The sequence below is a fragment of the Pteropus vampyrus genome, unplaced genomic scaffold (assembly GCF_000151845.1).
Source record: "Pteropus vampyrus isolate Shadow unplaced genomic scaffold, Pvam_2.0 Scaffold216, whole genome shotgun sequence".
NCBI classification, from domain to species: domain Eukaryota; kingdom Metazoa; phylum Chordata; class Mammalia; order Chiroptera; family Pteropodidae; genus Pteropus; species Pteropus vampyrus.
Window position 1 is genome coordinate 3397096 of NW_011888997.1, and position 25298 is coordinate 3422393.

The following is a 25298-nucleotide window of genomic DNA, read 5'->3' on the forward strand; positions in this document are numbered from 1 at the left end:
TATATCCCACATATAAGTGATATTATGTGATTTTCAACTTTTTCTGTCTGGCTTATTTTGCTTAGTATGATTATTTCAAGATCCATCCATTTGTACTTTTATGTATTTTATACTTTTCTATATTTCTCAAGTTTTTAAATTGAATTAATCTATATTACATTTATAATGAAATGATAAAGTACCATTTTATAAAAATGACAATTCGATTCTAAGTTTGGGCTGAATATAGAATTATGCCTATATACTTAGAGGATTCAGAACTGTATTTTAGATTTTTTTCACTCGTATAAATTTGCTAACAATTTTAGTATTTTAATGTTAAATGTCAGTTGGATCTTTATATGTCCATCTGTACTTCTCATGCCTGAGCTCTTCGAGGGTAATGAGCTTTATCTTTGTATTTCTAGCATCATCCTGGCAGTGATACATATTTGTTGAATGAATGACTTTAAAATTGAGGTGTCTCGACCTTTTTATTGCCTTCAATTTTTGTACCTTTCATTTTTTAGAACATATGGGTGAAAGTCACGATGAATGGTCATATTTCTAATCATCCCAGTGGTTTTGGAATGTATCCATCTCAAATGAAGTAAGTTGGAAGGTTTATATTTAGTTTGTTGTTTTGTTTTTGGATTTGATTTGGTGGTTTTAATTGGTAACGAAGATATTAGTTTTATTTCTTTACATAGTTTGTTCATCATTAATATTTAATTTCTTTGTAACATTGACATGTTATCATGAAAAATTTACTGTCTGGTAAGAAAAAGATGGTTAAGTGTAATAGCAACTCCAGTGATAGTGACTTCATAGAAGTTGTTTCGTTCTGGCATTTTAAGTTATTGCTGCTTTCCATAGTTGAGTATATACTCTACTTCAGAGCTCACAGTTTCTCTGGAGCTTTCTATTATTGTTCTTTATAAATATTGGCATTTGAGGAGAGTTAAGTGTCATCTACTTCAGTCTATCAAGATGTTTACTATTGTATAAAACAAACAAACAAAAAGGTCAAGCACACAAACCAAACAATCTCTATGGTTCCTGGTGTAACTTAAAATCAGCATTTTAAGTGGCCATTGCCTTGCATATTGTGGTTAATATTATTACTTTATATTAGCCATTGTGGTGTATAGTTGGCTTATCATTACTCAGAACCAGGCTATTCACATGGTGAAGAGTTATACTTCCCCTTTTCTTTTTACAAAGATTATTGCAAATCTCTTTATTGTTGGTCAGTAAGAGATACCCAGTGACAGGAGTATGTCAGGCGCCATCTTTACCTTGGTCATCAGTTATTCAAGTCAGAAAGTTTGGCTGCACCTTTGATTCTTTTTTTCCTTTTCTTACAACAAATATCCATTTATAACATTTCTTCTATTGAAGAACTCTTGTTTCTATCCCTTACTTCTACTCTTTCTGTTCTAGCCCTATTTATGGTCTGTACCTCCTACCTGAATTTTTATAGCACCTTTCTATCTGGTTACCGTGCCATTAATTTCTGGATTATCATCTTTAAAAAAATTTTGGATAATGTCATTTCCTTGTATAAACATATTTACTACATCTAGAGAATAAAAAACTAATTCTTAAGCCTTCTATTTGCCTTCTCTACTTCTCAAACCATTTATCTGTTCTAGGCACATCACGTTTTCCCTCACACACCAGGCTAGTTCTTGAGGCAGTTCCACATGCCTTTTCCTTACTTAATTCTCCACTTGTCTGAAGAGCTTCTTTCATCTGTTTAAACTCTGCTCAAATATCATCTTGGCTCTAAGTTCTGGGACATCTTGATAAAAAGTTAGCTCTTCTTTGATCCTAGATGTTATAGTTATTAGTTTTACCTCGATGTCATATTCTATTGTAACTATTTTACTTGTTTTATTAGCAATACCCTGTTTTCCTACCCCTCCCCCATCATACTACTATTCTTCTAGGTTTTAGGGCTTAATAAATGTTTACTGAAGAAACAAAAAATTTTGAGAAATTCAAACATGTTATTACCTCACATAATGTATTAGTAACAAGAGGCTAGATATAAGTTAAAGCTGATCAAATTTAATGATAAAGTGTTATTTTGGTTAATTGTATTTAAGTACTTGTGAAAGTAGCATATATTCCATTATAGCTTGAATCATAGAGAACTTTTTATAACCAGAACACTGTCCACACTCAATTCTATATGGCAAACTTAAAGTGTTCTAAGATAGTTTCAATCTTGGTGCATCTTCTTGAGTACAGTTCTAACTTAGCATTTGAGAGGAGGCTGCAATTTGTACCAACCTGAGTCCTCGTTCAGGTAGTGTGGTTTATGTTCTGTTTCTTGGCCAACCACCAGAACACGATCTGGCTCACTTTGGCAAATCTAGTTAATATAAAGTCAGTTTTGCTGTTTAAAGCACATGGTGAGTACGGTGCATTGGAATTTTTATTGTCAGTTTTGAATTTTTATTGCTTACTTTACACTTTAACCAACACAATGACTATTTTTTATTACAGTGGCTACGGAACATCATCCACCTTTTCCCAGATGGACCGAGAACACAGTTCAAAGCCAAGTGCAAAGGCCCTTTATGGTATGTTTATTTATTTGATGGAGATATAATTCTATTTTTAGCTATCTTTTTTTTTACAAATTATGTTTTCATTGTTATAGTTTGAACCCACACCTTGCTTTGTATTCTTTGTAATGAAGTAATGATAGGTTAAGAATTATTTTAAAAAGAATTTTTACAAAAGCTACCAAAGCTATGACCTCTGCTTGCTGGCAGATGAAATATATTTCCGTGATTTCTAAGGATTCTTTTGCACTACTACAGATGAAATATATTTCCGTGATTTCTAAGGATTCTTTTGCATGGCACCAATGCCTTAGGTGGGTTTTTCTACCTAAGTACTTGTGATATGCTTGTTGGTTTTCATGACTCATCCAGTTGACTGTGAAATGGCAGTCGACAGAATATTTTCCTCATAGCTTATGAACTTTTTGGGTTCTGTTACAGAATGACCAGTAGCACTCATACGATTTATTTATGCACTGCAAAACAAGCAGACTTTCTCCCAATCCTTCTATAACTTCCATTGTTTTCTTTAGATTGTCTCACATCATAAATAATGCTTTTTAAACTTCAACTATAAGATAGAAGTGATTACTAAAAAGAAGATGAGGATTCATGAAATATACCACATATTTTTAGGAAGGCATTTGTTTTTACAAGGTTTTTATGGCTTTTTGATATCATACAACAATAAAAAATCAAAATATGATTGTGGTTAAAAGCAAAGACTCTGTAACCAGACTTCCTGGGTTCAAATCCAGTTCTACTATTTATTAGCAGAGTGATCTTGGGCAAATTACTTTGCCTGTCTGCACCTCATTTTTGCTTATTTGTATAATGAACCTATCTTATAGGGTTGATACAAGAATTAAATGAGTTACATTTTACATGTAAAATGCTTAGAATAGTGCCTGGTTAATTGCTATTATTATTATTGACGTTATCGTTATTTTATTATCTATTATGGGAACCTATAGCATTTTCTAAATTTGAGATTCTTTTTTAATTTTAAATTTTTATTTTTTTTACATTATTTAGATCTACAACACCTTGGCAATGGTAAGAAAGAACAATTCTAAGGTTTCATGATTCTTTTTCTACCTACATATTCTGTGACCATGCTTTAAGACTCAAATTATACATTGATAAAATAGATTTTGTACCACACATGGATACATTTTTCCTCTGGCTTTGCTAATCTGATTCACGTTGATTTCACTTTTCTTGAGCGTTATATTGTGACATCCTTACTATGGCTTACTCGTTATGAATTGTAGATCTACAAATACTTATTTTATGATTAAGATGTACTCAAAACGGGACCAGTAACATATGGCTCCTGACTTTAAGGCACTCGCAATCTAGAGAATGATTTGAAGAAACTGAAAAAGGAAATTTTTTTCTTTTTTATAAAAATAATTCCTTCGATCTCTCATTTCTAGACAAATATTTATTAAATGCTTCTGTGTGCTAGGCCTTGATCTTCATAGTCTCTCTACATGTTCTTTCATTCATTTCAAAGATGAATAAGAAATGGTCATTGCTTATGCACCATTTTGGTGAGGCAGACTAGTAAATACATTGTCATAATAAAGAGCTAAATAAGCTTGGGCGGCAGTGTGTATAAGGTGCAGTGGGTTGGTCCGTTCTTCTCTGTGGGTGGGGGAGGTAGTCAGGTAGGATTTCACAGAAGAGTTGAGCCTTGAAATGAACTCTGAAAGTTTAGTCTCCAGACATTTGGGGAGCAGTAGGATGCTATAAACAGCAGCATAAACCCTTTTAAACCTAGACTCTAAGTTCTTTGAAAGTGGGCCATATTTATCTTGTTTATTTCAGGATTACCTAAGCTTAGCAAAGTGACTAATATATACTCAGTAAATACTTGTAGAATGAATATAATGAATTAATCAACTGCAAATGGTTTGATGTTAACTGGAGGGTACAAGGTGGTGCTTTGGGAAGTAAGATTGGAAAAATAAACATGGCTCATATTAGGAAGAATCATATGAATGAATCCTATCAGTGAATCATACATTGGTTACAGAGAATGACCAGCCATTGAAGTGTTTTAATCAGTGGAGTAATGGGACATATTCATCTTGGGTCTCTCTAGTAGCCGTATTGAAGGTAGATTTGGTGCATATGGATGGATAGTAGTCCTAAGACTTTTGTTAAGGAGAAAGAATATTAATTCTCTCACAAATACCACAGTCCCAAAAGTCCGTTTCCAGAGAGCTAAAAAAGGAATAAGGGACAAAAAAAGAAAAAAAGGTAGGCCTTATCTACAAATTTTAATGTTTATGTTGTGTTAGCAGCAACTTCATAAAATCATAGATCCAGAGCTTGAAAATATAATCTTTAGCTTTTAAGCAGTAAGTTTTTATTTCCCTCTTTTTACATATAAAGCAAGCTGAGGCCCCTTTTTAAGGTGAGGTGATTTGTCAATGTCACATAATTTAAAAAATCTTGCTTGTAAGAAAATATGACAATTTTGTCTTGTTATAAAAATGAACAATGTATAGGTAAAACAGGATATAAAGAGAGGGATAAAAAGAGGCAAAACCAAGAGGCATTTAAAAGGAAGAAAGAAGACTTAGCAATGTATTGCACCTAGAAGTAAGAGAGTTTTAAGTTCCTTGAAGTTGCAGATAATGTTTCTTTCTCCTTGTAGCTAAAGCTGCCAGGAGCTCCTAACACACTGTGCACAATTGCGCAGGAGCACGTACATGCCTTCTAACAGGCTCTCAGTAAGTGCCTGTTGAGTGAATGGATAGATATGTGATGGCAATGCAGAAATAGCTGCGTGGTTTGAACAAATCTTTCCAGCAAACAAATTCTTTTTGACGTTTAACTACATTTACTTAACATTAGGAGTATTTCGCCTCCTGATTTGCATTAAAAAGTTTTCATTTTCTTTTTATAACTGGAAAGTTTGTGAAGGAGCGATTTGTAATGTAGTTACAAATCTTTAAAATTTCTCTTTCCTTTAAAATTTCTTTAAAATTTCTCTTTTCATAATTAGTAAACTAGTTGAATAAAATTTTCAAGAATTGCCTTCACGGGTGGTATATTAACTTCTTTGGTGTATGAGTATCCTATTTAGTGTGTGAACAATAATGACCACTGTTTTTTGCACACTGACCAGAGGCTAGACACTGTATCAAGAATTTCATGCAGCTTGTCTTGTTCGTAAGAACACTTTTCAGATCTGGCACCATAATGTTAGTAATGAGCTCAGAGAGGCAGCGTGGGTTTTGGAGGCCAAAGAGATCTGTAGTTGGCTCATGGCACTCTACCAAGGGGCTGCCATTGTGAGCAAATGATTTAACCTATTGGCCCCGGTTTCCTCACCTATAAAACAGAAATTGATAATAATGTTTTGGTAAGTTTATATGAGAAAATTGAAGTTAATAAGCCTAACATGGCAGTGGGGATGGATATAGGAGAGTTGCTTTTAGTTGTGGGTGTTCAGATTAATGGAGGCCCTCAAATTTAATATTTTGATGTTTCATGCAAATGATGTTACTAATCACAGTGATACTTTTAAACAGCTGATTATTTTTTATAAACCTATATTTTTATAGGTTTATTTTTCCACAATTTTTTATAAATCTATAACTGTGTATTGAATAACACAATTATGACAATAAAATCGCTTCTTTTGGATGTGTATTAATTTAATTTATTCAAAGAAAACAGTTAAAATATGCTACAGTTATAGTTACCCTATTTTGCCATTTCTTCATTATTATACAAAAAATTTCAAAGTGGCTCTACATCACTAAAGTCCCTGACAATATGACATTTGCTTAGGAAAATAAATATTAATTTCTTTCTTCTCCACTTATGACAATAAAGTGTCATTTGGCTACTGTTATTCAGGGATTAAACATTTTATATTTTTTTCTGGTTAGCCTGTTGGTCAAAGTCTTTAATCATGAAAACTTTACATTGTTTTTTAACATAAATACTTGTAAAATGTATTAAACATTCCTTCTTATCAGGGCGTGAAACCTGCAATCTCTTGTCAGTGACTCACAGGGTCATAGGTATGCACGCTAACTTGTGTACTGGGTGGGATGTGCTCAAAGGCTGTATTCCTTACCTTTTCTCCAAATTCAGAATCTCTTCCCTTTTGAATATTTGGGGCTGCTTTTTTCATGAGGCTGAGTCCCAAGCCTGTCACTTTTCCCTGTTGTAAACATGCCTACTTCTAGCATTGCTTCTGATATGCATCTGCTGAGAATCTAGATAGAAAATCTTGTTAGCAAATAGATTCCGAGTGAGGAATTGAGAGTCTTTCTCATTAGAACCTACACATTAATGTGCAAATTTTAGTGTCTAGACATTGTGACATGTCTGTCTGCCCCTCAGAGGACTTATTTAAGTATGAATTCTTTGCTGTGTTCTGAATAGCTGAACTTCCTAGTAAGTAACTTCCGTTTAATTTAGATATTACTAAATTTGGAATATGACCATTTCTCATGAATAATCAGCCGTTTAAAGTCATAGCCAAGAAAAACTCAAGTTTCACAGAATTACCAATTAATAATACTTTCTTCTTATAACCAACATTTATAGTAACTTTGAGATTTGTATTGTTGGGAGGCAAAGTAATAACATAACTATGATAGAAACCCTCTCAAGACTAATTTAGCCTTAAATATGAACTTTTTTGTGACATTAGCAAGTAGGAAAATATATTTGTGTTTTTCCTGCTTTTTTCTTCTCAGGGAGGTACTAGTAAGAATTGAGAATACGCAACCTATAAACTACACAGTTAATTTCTGTATAATTGACTTGACTATAAACTTTACCATATTTTTGAACAGTGTTTGGCTCACCTTTCTCAAAGCAATACTCCTGAATATACCACTTTTAACAGATAGCCATCTGACGTATTTTTCTTTTTGTACCTTTCTTTCTCTTTTCACTCCTGTATATCTCCTGATCTTAGTTTAGAGCTGGTCTGTTTAATTGTCATAATCGAAGCCCAAGCAATCTCTTACACATTTAAGTGGCCCTTAAGAGTTAAAACCCATTTCTCTTTCTCTGTCATCCTTATTATTATACAATATACATTTTACTTTACATGGAGAAAACATTTAAATATATTTTGTAAACAAATTTTTTTTTTTTTTTAATTCTTAAGAAGTAAGCAGCCCAAGAAGTCAGGCAACCAGTAGAGTCAGAATTCAGCTTCATAGAGCCTGCCAGAGCATGCAACTCAGAAGGATAATTTGGCAATTTTCCCAACTTATCTGAAAAATTTAAAGCTTTTTTCCTTTTGGGATAAGGTATTTTAACAACTTGTTGAACTGACAAGTAAAATTAATTCCTAAATAATGTAATTTTGTAAAATTAACCTTGTTTGTTTTTAACAACAGTATTTTGGATCAGATACTTATTTTTCAAACTGTGATTGTAGTTGCCTTGACAATAGGAGCTTGTATTTATTAGTACTCCTCATCGATTCCCATTAAGCATCTTTCCTTAATGGAAATGATACACTAGGATAGTGGGAAAGGAATTCTCTTTTACTGGTAGTTGAAAGGTTTTTAATGTAAATATGAGCTGTAGCCCATATGCTTTTACATTATATTCTTTTCTTTTGAATTGCCAAATTCTTATTTTCTAAGCAACACTTTCCTTTTTCAGAGAAAGAGAAAATGAAAATTTTCTGAATACTGGCTCTTCCAGATTTTGCTATTTTATGCATAAACAGCAATACAGGCAAAAGAGAATTAAGTTTAAATACTGAGACCTGCATATTGTTATAGTTACCATTGTACTAATTGAAAAGTTAAATAAAGCCCAATTTTTTAAATTAATACTTTATTTTTTAGAGCAATTTTAGATTCACTGAAAAATTAATGGGAAGGTATAAAGGTTTTACACATACCTCCTTGCATATAAATAGCCTCCTCCACTGTCAGCATCCCCCACCAGAGTGGTACATTTGTTACAATTGATAAACCTACCTTGATATATCATAATCACTCAAAGTCCATTGAAAACTAAATTTAATATTCCTGATATAGAAGTTGAATATCATTTTTTGTAGCAGCATATTGACTCAATAATGTTAAAATGACATATAAAGAATTTTTATTTTTGGTTACTGAATTTACCTAAATCTGTTTCTTTGGGTTCGTATATTCTAGTCCATTTGATAAAAGCTATTAGGAAAAATAGTAAAACACAACCAATGGCACTACAATCAAGTAAAGTTTGTTCCTAGTTCTAATTGATTCAGAAGGAAAGAGAGAAAGACAGAGATTGAGACTTGCTCTTATACTGGGAGTTGAACAGCTCATGATACTAGAAACCCAAAACTCAATTACCATATTTATTCAGTTATTATTTAACACACTACTTGACTATGATTTACACTATAAATTTGGAGAGAAAACTTCAAATTAAAGACATAAGACGAAATAGATGAGTTATTATTTGCACAGATTCTTGAGCAATGGTTTTCAGCCTCGGCTTCTCGTAAGAATTGCCCGGGAGCTTTTACAAATCCCGGTGCCCAGTTTCCGCCCTAGACCAGTTGCATTAGAATTGCTAGGGGGTGGAACCTTGGCAGTATTTTTTAGTTTATTCTAATGTGCAGCCAAAATTGAGAATCATTGTTAGAGGATGTGATGAATGTCATTAGAGGCTTTATCTTGAATATCATCAAGACTTTATTTAGGCTTTTCACACTGTTTTAAGGCTGTTGGTGAAATTTTCAGCTTAGGAGCATTATTACTATTTACAACTGTACTTGAGAATACATATGATTCTCATATAAAAATAAATGTACTATAATTTCCTTTTAGAAGCCTTCTTTCAAAATTTCCTATTAAAATGTTAATATTAACCTTCATTTATTCATTGACTTGAATCACTGGAACTACTCATTATTTATAAATCTGTTTATGGGGTTTCTGCATTTTTAAAAGGTATTTTTTCATAACACATCTTATTTACTCTGTAACATAAGAAAGTAGTTTATGAATTGCTAAAATGGATTCTTAATTTGGAATATTAGAAATGTCATCATATCTTCTAGACAATCTGTGGTTAGTTACCATCATGCTATTTACAAATACTATCACATAGTGTTTCCTGTTTCCATAAAGTATGTTTCTCTGGGATTGTGAAACTCTATGCATTAGGAAACTTGAGGGAACAAATTCTTACTACTTCATAATGAGAATATTTAATAACAAAACATACATTTTTGACCTTTACCTGCATTTGCCTATCATTTATCTGAAAGAGTCAAGCATTTGCATATCCTAGGTTTCCATATTATAACTGGATACCAAGGCAACCATTGCCATTTCTTTTGCTGTCCTAAATTCAGACCAAAGGAAACAGAACTACTCTCATGTTCTGAGCCTGCTGTAGAGAGTTGTCCTAGAAGATGACAAACTGGTGATTCTGAAATAGTGATTATTTCTAAAAGTAGTTTTGTCAGATATATCCCTGATTTGTACACTGTTTTTCAGAAGTTATAATGGTTTCCTCAACATTATCCACTTTTTTAATATTTCACATTGATTAATCCTTATCTAATAATCAGAAAAAAATAAACTTGTTCACTTCTTTAAGTATGTAGAATATAGTCATGTAAGTAAAGGTTTATGTTTTACCATATTGGAACAGAAAATTTAAGATGAAACCAGATCTTTCTTTTTGATCACATTATTTTGGTAGGACCAGATGGATTATACTTCTTCAGGTCATCATCCAAACAAAAAAAGAAAGGTAGCAGATATTGAATTTTGTAGTGTGTGTGTTTTTATTAAGTAACTTTAATGCTGCAAAAGCAAAAAATAGAATATATTGGAATAATTTCAGAGTGATGTAATATAAGGCATATGGATATTTTCATCTAAGTTTTAGGGTAAATAAAAATGAAAAGATAATTTTATATACATTGGGAAACATTTTTTATCCAAGTTCTTAAAAAATTCTGTACATTATCATTCTGAGTCTGTGTATGTGCTTTTAAATTTGTACTTGCTTTGCTTTTATGTTCAGCAGAACTTTTAACTTTTGCTCTTGTAGGAAGATCTATAAGTTTCTATGTTAACTGAATGAAATATGTTTATATTTGGACAAAATATTTGGACAAAATGGTTATTAGGAAAGCTAGGGAGAGTGCATGCATGCGTGTGCGTGTGTGTGTGCGTGTGTGAGTGTGTGAATTTTAGTAGTGTAGGAGTCTTGAGGTTTGATCTTATTTAACCCTTTTATTTACAATAAGGGTGTTGAGGCCCAGAGTTAAGTGTCTTGCCCAAATTTAGTCTCCTATTTAGTGAAAGAGTCAAAGCCAGAATCAAAAATCGGTTTGTTTGTTTTATCATAGCATTCTACTTTAGAAGAAATAGGGCAACTCTGAATTTACAGATAAGCAACTTGCTTGATTAGAAAATAACAAATGCAAAATATTGCCTCTACATATTTTATATTTTATTTTGGTTTTGCAGCATTTTACAAAAGAAAACTAAAGGTTTATTTTTGCTTTTAAAATAGTTTGGTGCAGTAACTTTCTACCTCACTTTATTTGTTCTAGCAGCTTATATCTATAATTCTGAGTATCACATTTGTGTGTTTTGTAGATGTGTGAAAATGATTGGTTTAACGACAGTCAGTATGATGGAATCATGTTTTGAATCTCCTCTAACACTCTCCATAGTTTGGATGTTGTAAAAGTTTCTTGCAGTGCCTATTATTTTAATAATGTAGTCTAACTCATATAATACAGTATCTATGACAGTATTTATAATTCTCTTTTGTTCTTAGTATTCTAAAAGATGAAATTTACAAGCTAGTTTTTATCTTTTTGCTAAATAGTAGGTCCTTGATGAATAAAGCCTTTAGACAAAATAGTGATTTTTTTTCTTAGAACATTAATAATCTTGTTAAATTTTGGCAATGTGAAAATTTATATTGGATCAAATTGTTCTTGCATTTCACTTAAGCTGTCTGGTGGCTTTTTCAATTTATCTGAATAATGAGTGTTTTCAGAAACACAACACAATGGCGACTTGTCAACTACTGTATTTAAATGTGAGATAGACTAGTTTTAGAGATGGCAACGTGACACTGATATGTGAACTTCAGACTATTAGTGGGTTAATAATGACTTTTTAAACTTCTCTTTCAGAACAAAGGAAGAATTATGCACGTGACAGTATCAGCAGTGTATCAAATACAACCCATTACCATGTTGAAGTAAGATGCTTTGATGTTTGCTAAAATTTAGAAAGAACCTTGAGGGACATAAAAATTGGTAGTAAAACAAGAATTATGTTTAATTTTATTCCTATGATGTATTCTAAATTGTGTTGACTATTTTCTTTTAGATTCTTGTGAAACTTACATGTTAAATATTAAAATAGTATTTTTTTTAATCTGGGGTCTATTTTCATAGAGAATAAAATAAAATAACTACTCATCCTTGACAGCCTTATTTCTGTTAAAAACAGTACAAAAGCTTCTATTTTATATTGTAGAATTTTCTTGGAATTAAGCTTCTGTTTCAGTGAGTTGTTTAGTTTTAATTTTAGTTTTATCTAAAGTCATTATTTGTTCTAGTTAAACAGTGTTTTGTTTTGTTTTTATTTTATCCTCTGTTGTTATATTTTAAGATATTTGCTCTTAATTGGAGTCTAGGTGTCCTTTGCTTATAATATAAAATATTTCAGTAGGAAAGTGATTTTTATTTATTTTTCGAGATAATATTGGCTAATAACATTACGTAAGTTTCAGGTGTACAACATTGTAATTCAACATCTATATATACTATGTCATACTCACTTTCAGAAGTCTAGTTTCCATTTCTCATTTGAAAAATTTGACCCACTTAACTCATTTCATCCTCCCCACACCGTGCTACCCTTTGGTAACAACTAATCTATTATCTGTATCTATGACTTTGTTTTTATTTTGTTTGTTAGTGGGTTTTTTTTTGGTTTATATTCCACATATGAATGAAATCATATTGTTTTTGTCCCTTTCTATCTGACTTATTTTACTTAGCATAATACTCTCAAAGTCTTTCTTCTATGTCATTGAAAATGGCAATATTTCATCTTTTTTAACAGCAGAGTAGTTATTCGATTGTGTGTGTGTATATATATGTAATTATATATATAATTTATTCATCTGTCGATGGACACAGGTTATTTTCACATCTTGGCTATTATAAATAGTGCTCCAGTGAACATAGGGATGCATATATCTTTTCGAATTATCTTTTCAGATCTTCATATACATACCCAGAAGCGGAATCGCTAGATCTTATGGTAGTTGTAGTCTTAATTTTTGGAGGAACCTCCATACTGTTTCATGTAGTGGCTGTAACAATTTATAATTCCACTGACAGTGTATGACAGGGAAAGTAATATTTAATTATTCTTATTTTCAGTTTTCTGCCTATATCAAGATTGCTTGATTAAGTGATTTTAGTAGAGTGAAGTTTAACAGCTGTTACAGACTAGAGTTGCTGTTGCTACTCTCAGTTATCAGTGTATAGTTTTCAAGCTGCCACGTAGATTAGCTGCTGTTGATCACCATTCAAATAACCACAATGCAATAAAATGGGTGGAGGTTGATTTTAAGAGACCGTCATTTAAGATGTTTAGAATTTGTATGATATGTTTATGTAGTTTAACATGGCACAATATTAAATAGATTTAGCTTTTTATAATTCAAAGTATCATTTCCTCTGTTCAGCAAAACCTACTGACTTTATTATCTTAGTAAAATAACATGAAGTTCTAGAGAACTCTGTTTGTCCCTCACCTCATTGCTAGCTGACTTCAATTAGGTTAGCTTTGTTCTCTTTTGGAAAATATGTACTAAGACACTGTGTATGTTACAAATATTTTTTCTTTTTGCCAATCATAAGCACTTGACTACCTTTGTTCTGGATCGGAAAGATGCTATGATAACTATTGATGATGGAATAAGGAAGCTGAAATTGCTTGATGCCAAAGGCAAAGTGTGGACTCAAGACATGCTTCTTCAAGTGGATGACAGAGCCGTGAGCCTGATTGATTTAGAATCAAAGGTAAGTTTGTAAAATTTATACTATTTTATTTTTTAAGAAAGTTTCACAAATATTTATACTTAAAGTTAGGTCAGATTATTTGAATATGGGTCAAAGTTTGATCAAATAAAATAGCTTTGTCAGTGATTTTGAAAAAATACTGTATATACATTATACATGCAAAATCAGTTTTTTAAACTAGACGTAGAGGCATACAGTTTTTTTAAACCACAAATGACAAGATGGAAGAAGTGAGGAAAAAATATGTAGTGCTAAAATAAGGCCCTAGTGGGGCATTATACTTTATGATGTTGATTACACTCTGGGCCGAGCTATATCCCAGTAAATGAGTGAGCTGGAATGAAAGGATTATGTGTGTATTAACTTTTCACCAGCTCTACAGGAGGCACCTTTCTTTCACACAAGAACTGGTAGGTAAGATGCTGGGACTCTTAAGAGAGCTCTTTTGAGCCTTGTCATTTTAATAAGCATTTGAGCTCCTAAGATAAAGAAAATGACTACATTGTATTCTGATAGGAGTTGGGATAAAATTTGCCCTTTCTTTCATCTCATCCATTGTTTACTGTACAGAGCAACTGAATGCTTCTCTGATCCTCGTGGTTTCACATAATTGTAGAGAAGAGATATTATTTAATTTATGTTAGGAAAGAAAGAAAATTTATTCTCTCTCTAGTGTGGCTTAGAAATTACATTTTATTTTAATAGAACCTGCATTTTTATTTCACCTTTGTGGAATCCTAAGGAATTAGGATTTAGAATAAATGTATCATGTGGTGTATATGTATATGTTTTGTCCATATAAAAGTTGTTGCTTTTTATGTTCCAGTTATCAAGGATATTATATTTTAGTTACTCTTCTTAAAAATCATGATTTCTCCCATCAGTTACATCATGAAACCACTCACGACTTGTGTGAAGCCATTAGTGTAAGGATAAGCACCTTAAATATCTCATTAAATACAGAATTTTGATTGTGAGAAGAAAGTTCATTTGCTTTAATTATTTAGTCTATTGGTATTTTATTTTCATGATCCTTTATAGGTTAAAGACTATTCACTTTTATACCACCAAATGCCTTAACCATTTTGAAGAACATATTTCTTAGTGAGATACTTTTGATGCTGTTATTTTACGTTTTGTCGGGATTCCAGCTAGATAGTGAGTTTTTGCATTTGAGAGATTTCACTGAAATAAAAAATGTACAAATGATATATTATTCTTAGCCTAACATTTGTACATGTGTATGTTTATATGTATGTGTATTTGTATATATGACTAGACGGTGCTCAAGTAAAGACAAAAATCTGACTTTACTTAGCCAGAGGGAAAAGAATGTGATGTGAAATGGTGAATAATTTTGGAAAGAGCCCTCAGTTTACCTTTTTTTTTTTTTTGCTGTTAAAGGCATCCCCTCTACCCTGTAATCTGAGACAATCAGTAATGCTAAATTTAATATTCTGCTTATTAAGAACATAACTACATTCCTCTGCTAAATGTTTCCATTTTCATTGCTTTTTCTCCCACCCACCATCCAGCCCAGCCTTGTTTCTTTGCTGCCACCTTGTACCTACTCATCCTCATATCTACAAGTGTTTACTAATATTCATTGTTAATATGATTTATGCACTTAAAAATAATTTATGCGATGCCTAGAGTTCTTTGTGAAATAGATTTTATGTAGACAATAAAAAATAAGGCAAGTTATATTTTTACTTTATAGAATGAACTGGAGAATTTTCCTTTTAACACAATCCAGCACTGCCAAGCTGTGATGCATTCCTGTAACTATGATTCAATTCTTGCCCTGGTGTGCAAAGAGCCAACTCAGAATAAGCCAGATCTTCATCTTTTCCAGTGTGATGAAATTAAGGTAAAAGAACGGTGAATTTTCTTTCCCTTTAAGCAGATGTTCTGGCAGCTTTTGAATTATTTACTTCAATCATATGGCTAGTAGGTACTAGATTTTTAGTTTCTTAGAATTTTGTAGGGAAAACAAATCCTTTAGTGTCTTCCTTAGGGTTTTCAGGCCAAGTGAAATAAAAAGGAGATAGAGTGGTATAGAAATATCAGATATATTCTATTTATAAGAAAAAATGTAGATAATACATTAAATTCTTCATTGAGGGACTTGGGCTTATAATTAAAAATTGATTCTTCAGAAATTATGTGTCATGGGCAATAAATAATCCTGCCATATTATTTTATTTTGTACTAATTATAGCGTAGATTATTGCAATGAAGCATTTAGACAATTTCCATGATATTGATTTAAAGTTTACCATTTAATTATGTGACTTGAATAATTGCTCAAGACTTGTAATCCCCATGTAATAATTTGAAAATAGTTGAGCATAGTTACCAGTAACATGCTATATCTTGGAGATTTGTATTTCAAAGTACACCGTAATTTTAAAGTGATTATAATCTGTGATGCTTTTTTGGACATTAGAAGTTACCTTGAGTCTTAAATATCTTTATTTCATGAGTTGATTACTAGAAAAGGGAAATCATTTTGGTTTGAGTTGATTGGTACATTACCAAAGCAATGATGTATCACCATGTATATTATAAAATATACTAGTAATTTTTAACGTACAAAGTAATGCTGGGAGATAAGCATAAAGTGTCACTTGATCTTCTCTGTATTTCTTTGACATTAAAATGTGATAAATTAAGGTTGACTATAAATAGTATATTATATAGTTTTCTTATTTCAATATATGTCATAGATGACTTTCTAAAAATATTACTTGAAAAGAACTATGACCTTTAGGTAATTTGTGTATGGAATATTCATCAGGTTTCTATATAGTGCCTTTGGAAAGTCATAAAGTACATAAAGAATTTTGCAAGGGTAGATTTGTTAAATCAGTAAATATTAAGGTAAATATTTTACTCTGAAAATATAGTGAAAGTTAATTTTAAATCTGGTGTTTGCCTCATTGTTCTAAAAATCCCTGCCTCTGGAAACTAAGGGTTATTGTGGATTTCAGTTTTGAGAATAAAGGGCTTGCTTTATTTCATAGGGGATGATAATGTTGATGGGTTAGAAACTGATTTACTACATACCGCTTTGTCCTAATTAAAAGCTTAAGTGCTTCTCTGTAGCTATATGCATTTACTCATTGGTGCCATATTCCACATATAAGACCTTTTTTTTCCTAGCCCCATTAAAAATATAAATACAATGAAACATGATGTAGTTTATTTTATATGGATCATCTTACAATATCACTTTTGAATTTTGAAGTTTCTTTATTCTGGGACTTTATACAATGCTCCTGCCCACATTTGTAGTAAAATTTTTTTTAGAAATATGATAGCCCCCTATAGGAAGTTCAGAGTTTCTAGGCATCTTCAGTTTTAATCTCCCACATAACAGAAAGCCTTCGACACGATGTTTGTAGTGTCTTTCTGAAACTAGGATGTTCTTGTAGAAGTAACACTGGACTGGGATGTGTTAGTACTCTTTAACTAGAAGTATGACCTTCAGCACGCCATCATATGAGTATTCCTAAGTTCCCTTAATTATAAAACAAGCAGAACAGATTAGCTAATCTTTAAATGTTTGAGAAAAACACACATAATTACAGAGAACAAGCAGGAGCAAAAATAGAAGATGAATACATCCCAGCAAGAATCCAATATATAGTAATAATCACTGGCTATAAATAAACTTCACAATCAAACAAGATAAACCTCTTTGCTGCTAATCTCACATTGATTCCCATGAAAATGGAATCAAATGTTCTCGTTGGAAAAAGTTAATTGTTTGGAATTTTTTTGTTTTTTTTGTTTTTTGTTTTTACCTGAAATGACAAAATAAAGTGGTTATCAAAAAGAGTAGAGCTTGGTATTGGGGTTCATCTCATGATTATAGCAGGTTTACCCTAACCTTGAGAGTTGCTCTGCTAAGTGGGAGTGAGTGATTCGTTGCAGCAGGTGAATGAGTATCCAGCAGATCCTGAGGATGAGAAAGGGAAGGAACTCTATCCTGCATGCCTGTGCTGCTTCTGACTTTATTTCTTCTCAGGCAGAGATAGTTACCCAGTTACATTTTCCCATATGATTATACTTTTAGCATATGCAAATCATTTCTCTATTCGCCTATTATGTGAGGATAGCTGTTGTTTTTAAAATAAAGGAATTTGGATTAAATAATATTTTTAAATTTTTTTAGTTTTTAAATCTTGTCATTATAAAGTTCCCAATTTAAAAAAAACCACAGTATGTTTTGAAAGCATATTTAAAAAAACACACTTTTCTTTTGCGTCAAGACACTGATTCAGACAGGGAACATAATCTCTTTTTCTGTTGTAACCTACATATCAAGACAAGAAAAATCTATAACCTCTGAGGTAACTTGTCTTTCATTGCAGGCAAACCTAATTAGTGAAGATATTGAAAGTGCAATCAGTGACAGTAAAGGAGGAAAACAGAAAAGGCGGCCTGATGCCCTGAGGTAAGAACAGTAACAGAAATTAAGGGGTAGAATTGATTTGTTTTAAAGTCTTTTTTTCCTGTAAAGATTTAGAAAAATTATTTTCAAGGAAAGCATAGTTTACAGATTACAACCTGTAATCTCAACTCATTTACTCTCCCAGGTTTGTCAGTGTGTGTGTTTGCACCGTTTCTCTCGATGCTATCTATGGTCTCTCTCTGATATGGCTTCTCCCACTTTTGTCGGCATAGAGTCATGAAAGATGAGTGGCATTTTAAGGGAACGTAGCCTAAGGGAATAAAAATAAATATTAGGACTATGGTTGGTTCATAGCCTTTCCAAATCACAGGCGACCCAGAAAACAGTTAAACCTAGTTTCCAGCTGAATTTAAATTTCATATATATATTTTAAATATACAGACTATGGAATAGTTAGGATGTCTTTATTGGTCTACCCCTTGACGTAGTATTTCTTGAGGTTGGAGAACTAATACTATAAATTGAGAGAATTGATGTTATAAAAATGGAGATGGTGAAAATTCTATTTGTTCTCATTGTTTTTAGGGTGATTTCCAATGCAGACCATGGAATACCGCCTCCGCCCAGAGCTCCTGCTCCTGTGCCCCCTGGGACTGTTACCCAGGTGGATGTTAGAAGTCGGGTGGCAGCCTGGTCTGCATGGGCAGCTGACCAAGGGGACTGTGAGTAGTTCTAGGAATTGATGCTTAATATACATTTATGTTGGGTTGTAACATAGTACTTGCTTTCAAATTCTGATGCTAATTTCTGAGCTGAAGTTTGAGGTTAGTTTTAAAATTTAAATCTTAGAAAAAGGGAAGTTAAACCTTGAACTCTGTAAGATTATATGTATGAGAGTTCAGATCAGGCATTTAAAAAATATGGTGTTAGGATTAGAGTTTTTTGTTTGTTTGTTTGTTTTGTTTTTTTTAAGTTAGTCAAAGATGGAAAATTTGACTTAATTAACAAAATAATGGTAGTTGAGACTATTGATTACAAACAAAAGACTATCAGGTTTGGTTTTGTTTTGTTTTAACATTATACTTCAGATTTTTGTTGTCTTACCACTGTTTTCTTTTGCAAAAATTAGTTGTGGTTACATGGACAGATTGTCAGGACAGTGGTGGGATAGTGGGAAAGGGGTCAAAGGCATTGTCCATCTGGCTAACTTTGTTGAATGGGCCCTTTGTATGTACGGTCATTTTAACTTAACATTCTTTTTGTAAGAACAAATAATCTTAAGCATAGAACTTAGTGTAACTTTTTATATGTCAGAATGTTTTACCAAATCCGAAATTTTTATGACTGGAAAATGCCTTAAAATTTGCTCAGTTAAATCTCTTCATTTTAAGGGTTAATAAGTTGCGATCCAGCAAGTTTGAATTTGGTGGGGACTAGACCCTCACTCTTTTGCCTACTACTAGTTCAATGAGACTTCTTAAATCCCTTTTCCTTTATCTAGTAAAGCATCATTCATCTAGGATATCTAGCAGTATAGTTAAACAATAGAACTTGATTCTCACAATGAGTGACATTGGACTGTATTTTGAGTCTGGTGAGTCAAAACTGGGGTTCTGGAGTTAGGCCAGGATCTACATGTGTGACCTTGGACAGTTATATCTCTGTATTTCAACTTCACTTGTAAAATGGAGACAATTCCTGGGTTTCTGTGAATCTGAAAGCATAATGTCTGTAACAGTACCTACTACAGTATAGTAAGAAAAATTTGAGTTTGTTCTCATTTTTACCAAATTGAGAGGATTTTATTTTCTGAATTACTTTCCATTTTATTTAAATTTCTCATATGCTTAAAGTTATTTTCGGAAGTTTACACATAAGCCTAGCTACAAACAGATGAAAGAAATAAATCTTTGAAACTGCATTTTTCAAAAATAAAGTAACAAAGTTATTACTTACTTTATAACTTTATAACAGTTTCTGTTTTTAGGAACTATATAAATTTTTATTGATTCATTTTGTCTGTAAAATTTTGTGTTTAAAGAACTAGTTGGGAGTTTATAATGTTTATTACTTCTTGTTTACTTACGGTATTTTCGTTGTGGCTGTTATTTTTTTTTTTCCTGGAGAAGGTGTGGGTTTTATTTTGAGAGAAGTCGAATGGTCTTCCTCGAAGTTGAGGAAGGATAGTACATTTTAAGTTTACAAATATTCTAAATAAAGTTGTCGAAACATTCGTAAGGCCTAATATAATTTATAGCAAAGAGAAAGTTTATCCCCAGGGGTTTCTGAGCTCTCATTAGATTTTGTCTAAATTACTCTGTGCAGGGTCATCTATATAAGATGAGGTTTTTAGAACTAATTTACTCCTAGGCCAAACAGAACACAGTACTTTTGATGTAAGGTTCTGTCTGGATCCAGGCCAGTTTTTAGTTGGAAAGTCTCCAAAAGAAGTATCTTTCTGATCCCTCCAAAGGCTCCTGCTGACTCAGACTGAAAAACTCCTGAATCCTTGAGTTAGTTAGCTCTACTCCCAACTTCCAAGTGATCTCTGTGGAATGGCGACAGTGACAGTTGGGTTCCTAGTCATGCCACAGACCCAGAAAAAGTTTGTGAAATCCTACATCTCTCCCTCACCTCAGCCTCCCATCTCACCTCACCTATCTGGAGTTCCTAATAGCTATATTTCAAGTTCAACTGGCTGTTTCCTGTGTAGTATATATGTACTATAGCCAAGATAGCAGCTAACCACATTTAAAACAGCTAACTGGCAAGATTTTATATATATAAATTCTAATTATCTTAAAGTACTTAATAGCCACTAATTAAGTTTTATAAGACTCAGCCATTTCTCTTTTTTCTTTTCTTTTTTTAAAACAAGTATTTCATTTATGGAGAAAGTTAGACCTGGAAGAGGCATGGCGATACAGAGTTGTCAATATTTTGTGCGATTTTTGTATCAAATATCATGAATCATGATGATAATATCATGAATTGTATTCCCATTAGTGATGATACATTTTTCCTGTTCCATCCACACATTTTTTTTTGCATTTCACCTACTACGAAATCTTTGTACTTATATCTGTGTTTAGTGGTTTTGTTAACCTACTTATACCAGGAAGGAGTTCACGATAATGCTCTCATCATTAACATCATGCTCTAGCCAAATGGGCTAATTTAACATCTTGAATGCTCTTAATACATTTATTCTTTAATTTGCAAATTCCTGTAGGTAGTTATAATTTAAAAGCATATGACTTAAAATTAACGAGCCTAACATTGTGGGTTTTAAGTCTAATGACAACTGGAATGTTAAGAAGCACTTTACTATCAGAACCCCCAAAGCTTTATTGTAGTCACAATGTTGGAACATATAAAAATTAGGAGCTTTGTTGCATTAGAATTAATTGACTACTATTTAAGAAGTAGGTGCTTAAATGTGGCTTCATATTTCTTGTGTAGAAATTACAGAGTGCTAACGTAGTGTTGGTTCCATAGGCCACTGACATAGGGAAGAGGGAGAATAGAAGGGTAATTATAGGGTAAATCAACATTATAAAGATGGAAGGCAAGTACTTCAGCTCTTCCCAAGTGCTTCTGTTAGTGGTGGCAAGGATGCATGTCATAGTTGGTAGTCCCCAACCTTTTTGGCACCAGGGACCGCTGCTGCTATGCGAATCTAATGCCTGATGATCTGAGGTGGAGCTGAGGCAATGATGCTAGTGCTGGGGAGCAGCTGCAAATACAGATGAAGCTTCACTCCCTTGCCCTCTGCTCACCTCCTGCTGTGCGGTCCAGTTCCTAACAGGCCACAGACCAGTACCCAGCCTGGGGTTTAGGGAACCTTGTCATAGATGATGAGCAGAGTTTTGATTCTTATCCAGTGAAGATGCTCTCTTTTGCAAGTAGCACTCTTTTCTAGCCAATTTTCTAGCCAGTGTTTAATTACTTATATTGGTATTGCTTAAGCAACAGTTTGAAAGAATTATGCTTCTCTCTTTAGTTGAGAAACAAAGGCAGTATCATGGGCATGAAGAAACACCTGAGATGATGGCAGCCCGAATTGACAGAGATGTGGTAAGGACAACATTCCTCTTTAGATCATTGGCTTTTTTTACAAGAGTAAAAAATATTAACAAGGAAAATGAAATTGATTTAAATAAAGACGTTTTGTGGAAATTATATTTTCTCTTTCCAATGGTAGTTATGCACTTTGAATTATTTTTTCTTAACTATTTATGCATTATGGCAATAGTTAATTAATAGACTTTATGCAAATACTTAGTGATAGGAGTACTAACATCAACTAGTTTACAAAGGAATTTAAATGGAATTATCAGATTTGAGGGGTTTGGGTTTTTTCAGTTTGTAATTCATAATTGAAATATCTTTTTTAATATGTCTTGCTGGCATTTATTAAAAATATTTTATAATGCCTGAAAGATAAAACTCAAGTGGCATTTTTTAAGGGTAGATATATAAATTTTAATTTCTTACAAAAGCGTAAGGCTATATTTATTTTTATTTTTTCACAGTAATTTACTTACACAACGACAATGCCCTGTGATGTAATCATAATCTGTGATGTCAGTATAATTACTTTTTATACTACACTCATGTTCCTAGCTTGTTTGGAAACAAATCCTTAGAGGAATTTGAAGTTTGGAATTTAATTTTTACATCACATTATTACTTATTATACTTAAAAGTTCACTCTTAATCCCATTTTCTAGTCTTTAATTTAGAAGAATATCAAGTTTCACACATACTAGAGAAAGTCAACTAAGACATAATATATGAGATAATCAAAATTCATCTGATGATCTCTGAAAGCATAGTTCATCATTAATTCTATTTTACTATATAGAAACTCTTATTAATACTTATTGTAGATTATCTATGTGTTTATTAGGATAACACAACATTCTACATACTTTTAATTCCATGAAATAATGTTGGTGCTTTATTGGAACATTTTTTAGGAAAACAAATTACTCAGTGCTCTTCTAACAAAATGTTTCTTAGAATTATTTTCCCCTAACTTTATGTGGGAGAACACTGAGAAAATTAGAGTAATTGAAAATAATAAATTATCTGAGTAAATATTGTGAATGCTTTCTTGATGGTGTTGAGAATAGAACAAAACTAAGCTAAAGAAAAATGTAAATGTCAGACTTTGCCACAGGTATATTTAGTTCAGTTATTCTTCTTAGAATTAGTGATACTTGAAATTTGCATGTTTGTGTGTGTGTGTCTGCGTGTGTGTGTTTCAGATTCTCCTTTACTGACAAGTGCAGCGAAAACAAAAATAGTTTTGTTTTCTTTTATGTTTTATTCTATAATTTCTAATTCCAGCAAATCTTAAACCACATTTTGGATGACATTGAATTTTTTATCACAAAACTCCAAAAAGCAGCCGAAGCATTTTCTGAGCTGTCTAAAAGGAAGAAAACCAAGAAAGGGAAAAGGAAAGGGCCAGGAGGTAAGTTGGTTGGATTTTCTTAATCTTCTAAAGACCGACCCAGTGCTAGGCAGAGTTTCTGTCCTTGTGACTGCTCAGCAAAACCCCTTTGACTGTGGACCGAGGTCCTTTTCTAGTTTGGGATAGCACTGGAGACTTAGGCAGAGACCAAGATAAGCCCAGGGAAGTGTCTATTTTGGTTCCCAGTTGGCTACAGTAAAGACTCTAGGGTGCTTTACCTAAATCACAGAAACTCTGAGATTCAACTAGTGGTCGTTTATAGTTTTCATTAGTGATTGTAAAATTAATGTCTGTTAAAGAGCATAGCTCTATTCTTCTCATATTTGAATTTATCTTATTTTAAATATAGAACCGCATTATTACTTAAATAAAAGGATTGACTTTTCTCATTAAAATAGAAAAAATGTCAATGGATTTGAAATTTTTTTAATCACAAAACTTCAGACAGTACACTCAGGTTTCATACAAGCAGTTTTTGTGTCTGCTGTATTTCATCTATTTAAAATGGCCCCAAAATGTATAAAATTATAATTGTACAACAAAATGCCATACATTGAAATATATAAAAGAATAACAAGTAAATATCCCTTTCATTACACATGACTTACAGATCTTTGCCTAGCTCTCACCCACATAAGCATCTGAGCTGTAGACTTATTTTCCAGATGCGTATATCTGGATATATCTTACTTCTCTATATTATGAAATTAAGTATTATTGCTTTCTGATGTCCCAAACCACTTATTTCTCCTCTATTCTTTATGAAGAATACACTATCCTCTTGGTCACCCAGATTCAAAACCACGGATTCTTCTGTGACTCCATTCTCTAGCTTATACCCAACATTGACTTTATTTTTTGTGTCTCTTATATCCAATTATTTTCTTTTTGTTTTCATAACCATACCCAGCTTTCTGCGCAGTTTTCAAGTCTCCAGACTTTTATTCTGTGACGACAGTTATCTTAAAGCTCTAAGACAGTCACTTCATTCTTCTGCTAAAAAGCACGTTAATTCCATGTTGTATTGCTTAAGTCCACTTCTCACCCTGGCAGTCAAGGTCATCCACAATCTAACCTTGATCTATTTTTCCATTCTCATGTTTCTTTGCTTTAATGCTTTTTGTTTCATGTACATGCAGTTTCCTTTTTCCATGTTTTTGCTTATGCTTTTTTTAATACAATTATAATGTTTTTCCTTACCAAAATGCCATAGAACAAACCTTTCAAATCCCATCTTAAAAGCAACTTTGCCCATGAAACATCGTTTAAGTATACATTTCCCTGTTTCCCAACCAGATGCAGTGTCTTTCTATAGCACTTAGTTGGTAGATCTTTGTTGCTTATCTGATTCATGTCCTCTATTAGATTTTAAGGCCTATAAGAGCAGGGCTTAAATTCACAATGGTAAGCACAATTACTGGCACCTAGAAGGGCTACAATATAAATTTATGAAATTGAATGAGTAATTGGTGGAGCCTAAAGGTAGAGGAGTCCATTTCAAATGTTGTATCGTCTTAATTTGGTACAGTCAGACTATGAGATGTGCAGAGTAACTGGGCAGCAACGTATCTGGGGTAATCATTAAACTTTACAGACATAAATGTGGTTTTTTTTTTCTTTCCATTTAATATATTTTCTTGGCACTCTCATCTACTCCTTTTATTTATATTTTCAGAGGGTGTTTTAACACTGCGGGCAAAACCCCCACCTCCTGATGAATTTATTGACTGTTTCCAAAAGTTCAAACATGGATTTAACCTTCTGGTAAGTGAA

General features: G+C 32.6%; 1 protein-coding gene across 1 annotated transcript in view; it reads left to right on the top strand.

Annotated features, from left to right (window-relative positions):
- The first annotated feature begins 464 nt into the window (after positions 1-464).
- EPS8 (epidermal growth factor receptor pathway substrate 8) overlaps positions 465-25298 on the top strand; it is a 64088-nt gene continuing 39254 nt past the window's right edge. Inside the window, exons 1-10 of the mRNA XM_023538247.1 lie at positions 465-589; positions 2494-2570; positions 11716-11783; positions 13462-13623; positions 15344-15493; positions 18003-18085; positions 18629-18765; positions 22047-22120; positions 23399-23525; positions 25201-25289. Of these exons, the coding sequence (XP_023394015.1) occupies positions 531-589; positions 2494-2570; positions 11716-11783; positions 13462-13623; positions 15344-15493; positions 18003-18085; positions 18629-18765; positions 22047-22120; positions 23399-23525; positions 25201-25289 (1026 nt within the window). The 5' untranslated portion in view covers positions 465-530. The remainder of the gene's footprint in view (positions 590-2493; positions 2571-11715; positions 11784-13461; positions 13624-15343; positions 15494-18002; positions 18086-18628; positions 18766-22046; positions 22121-23398; positions 23526-25200; positions 25290-25298) is intronic.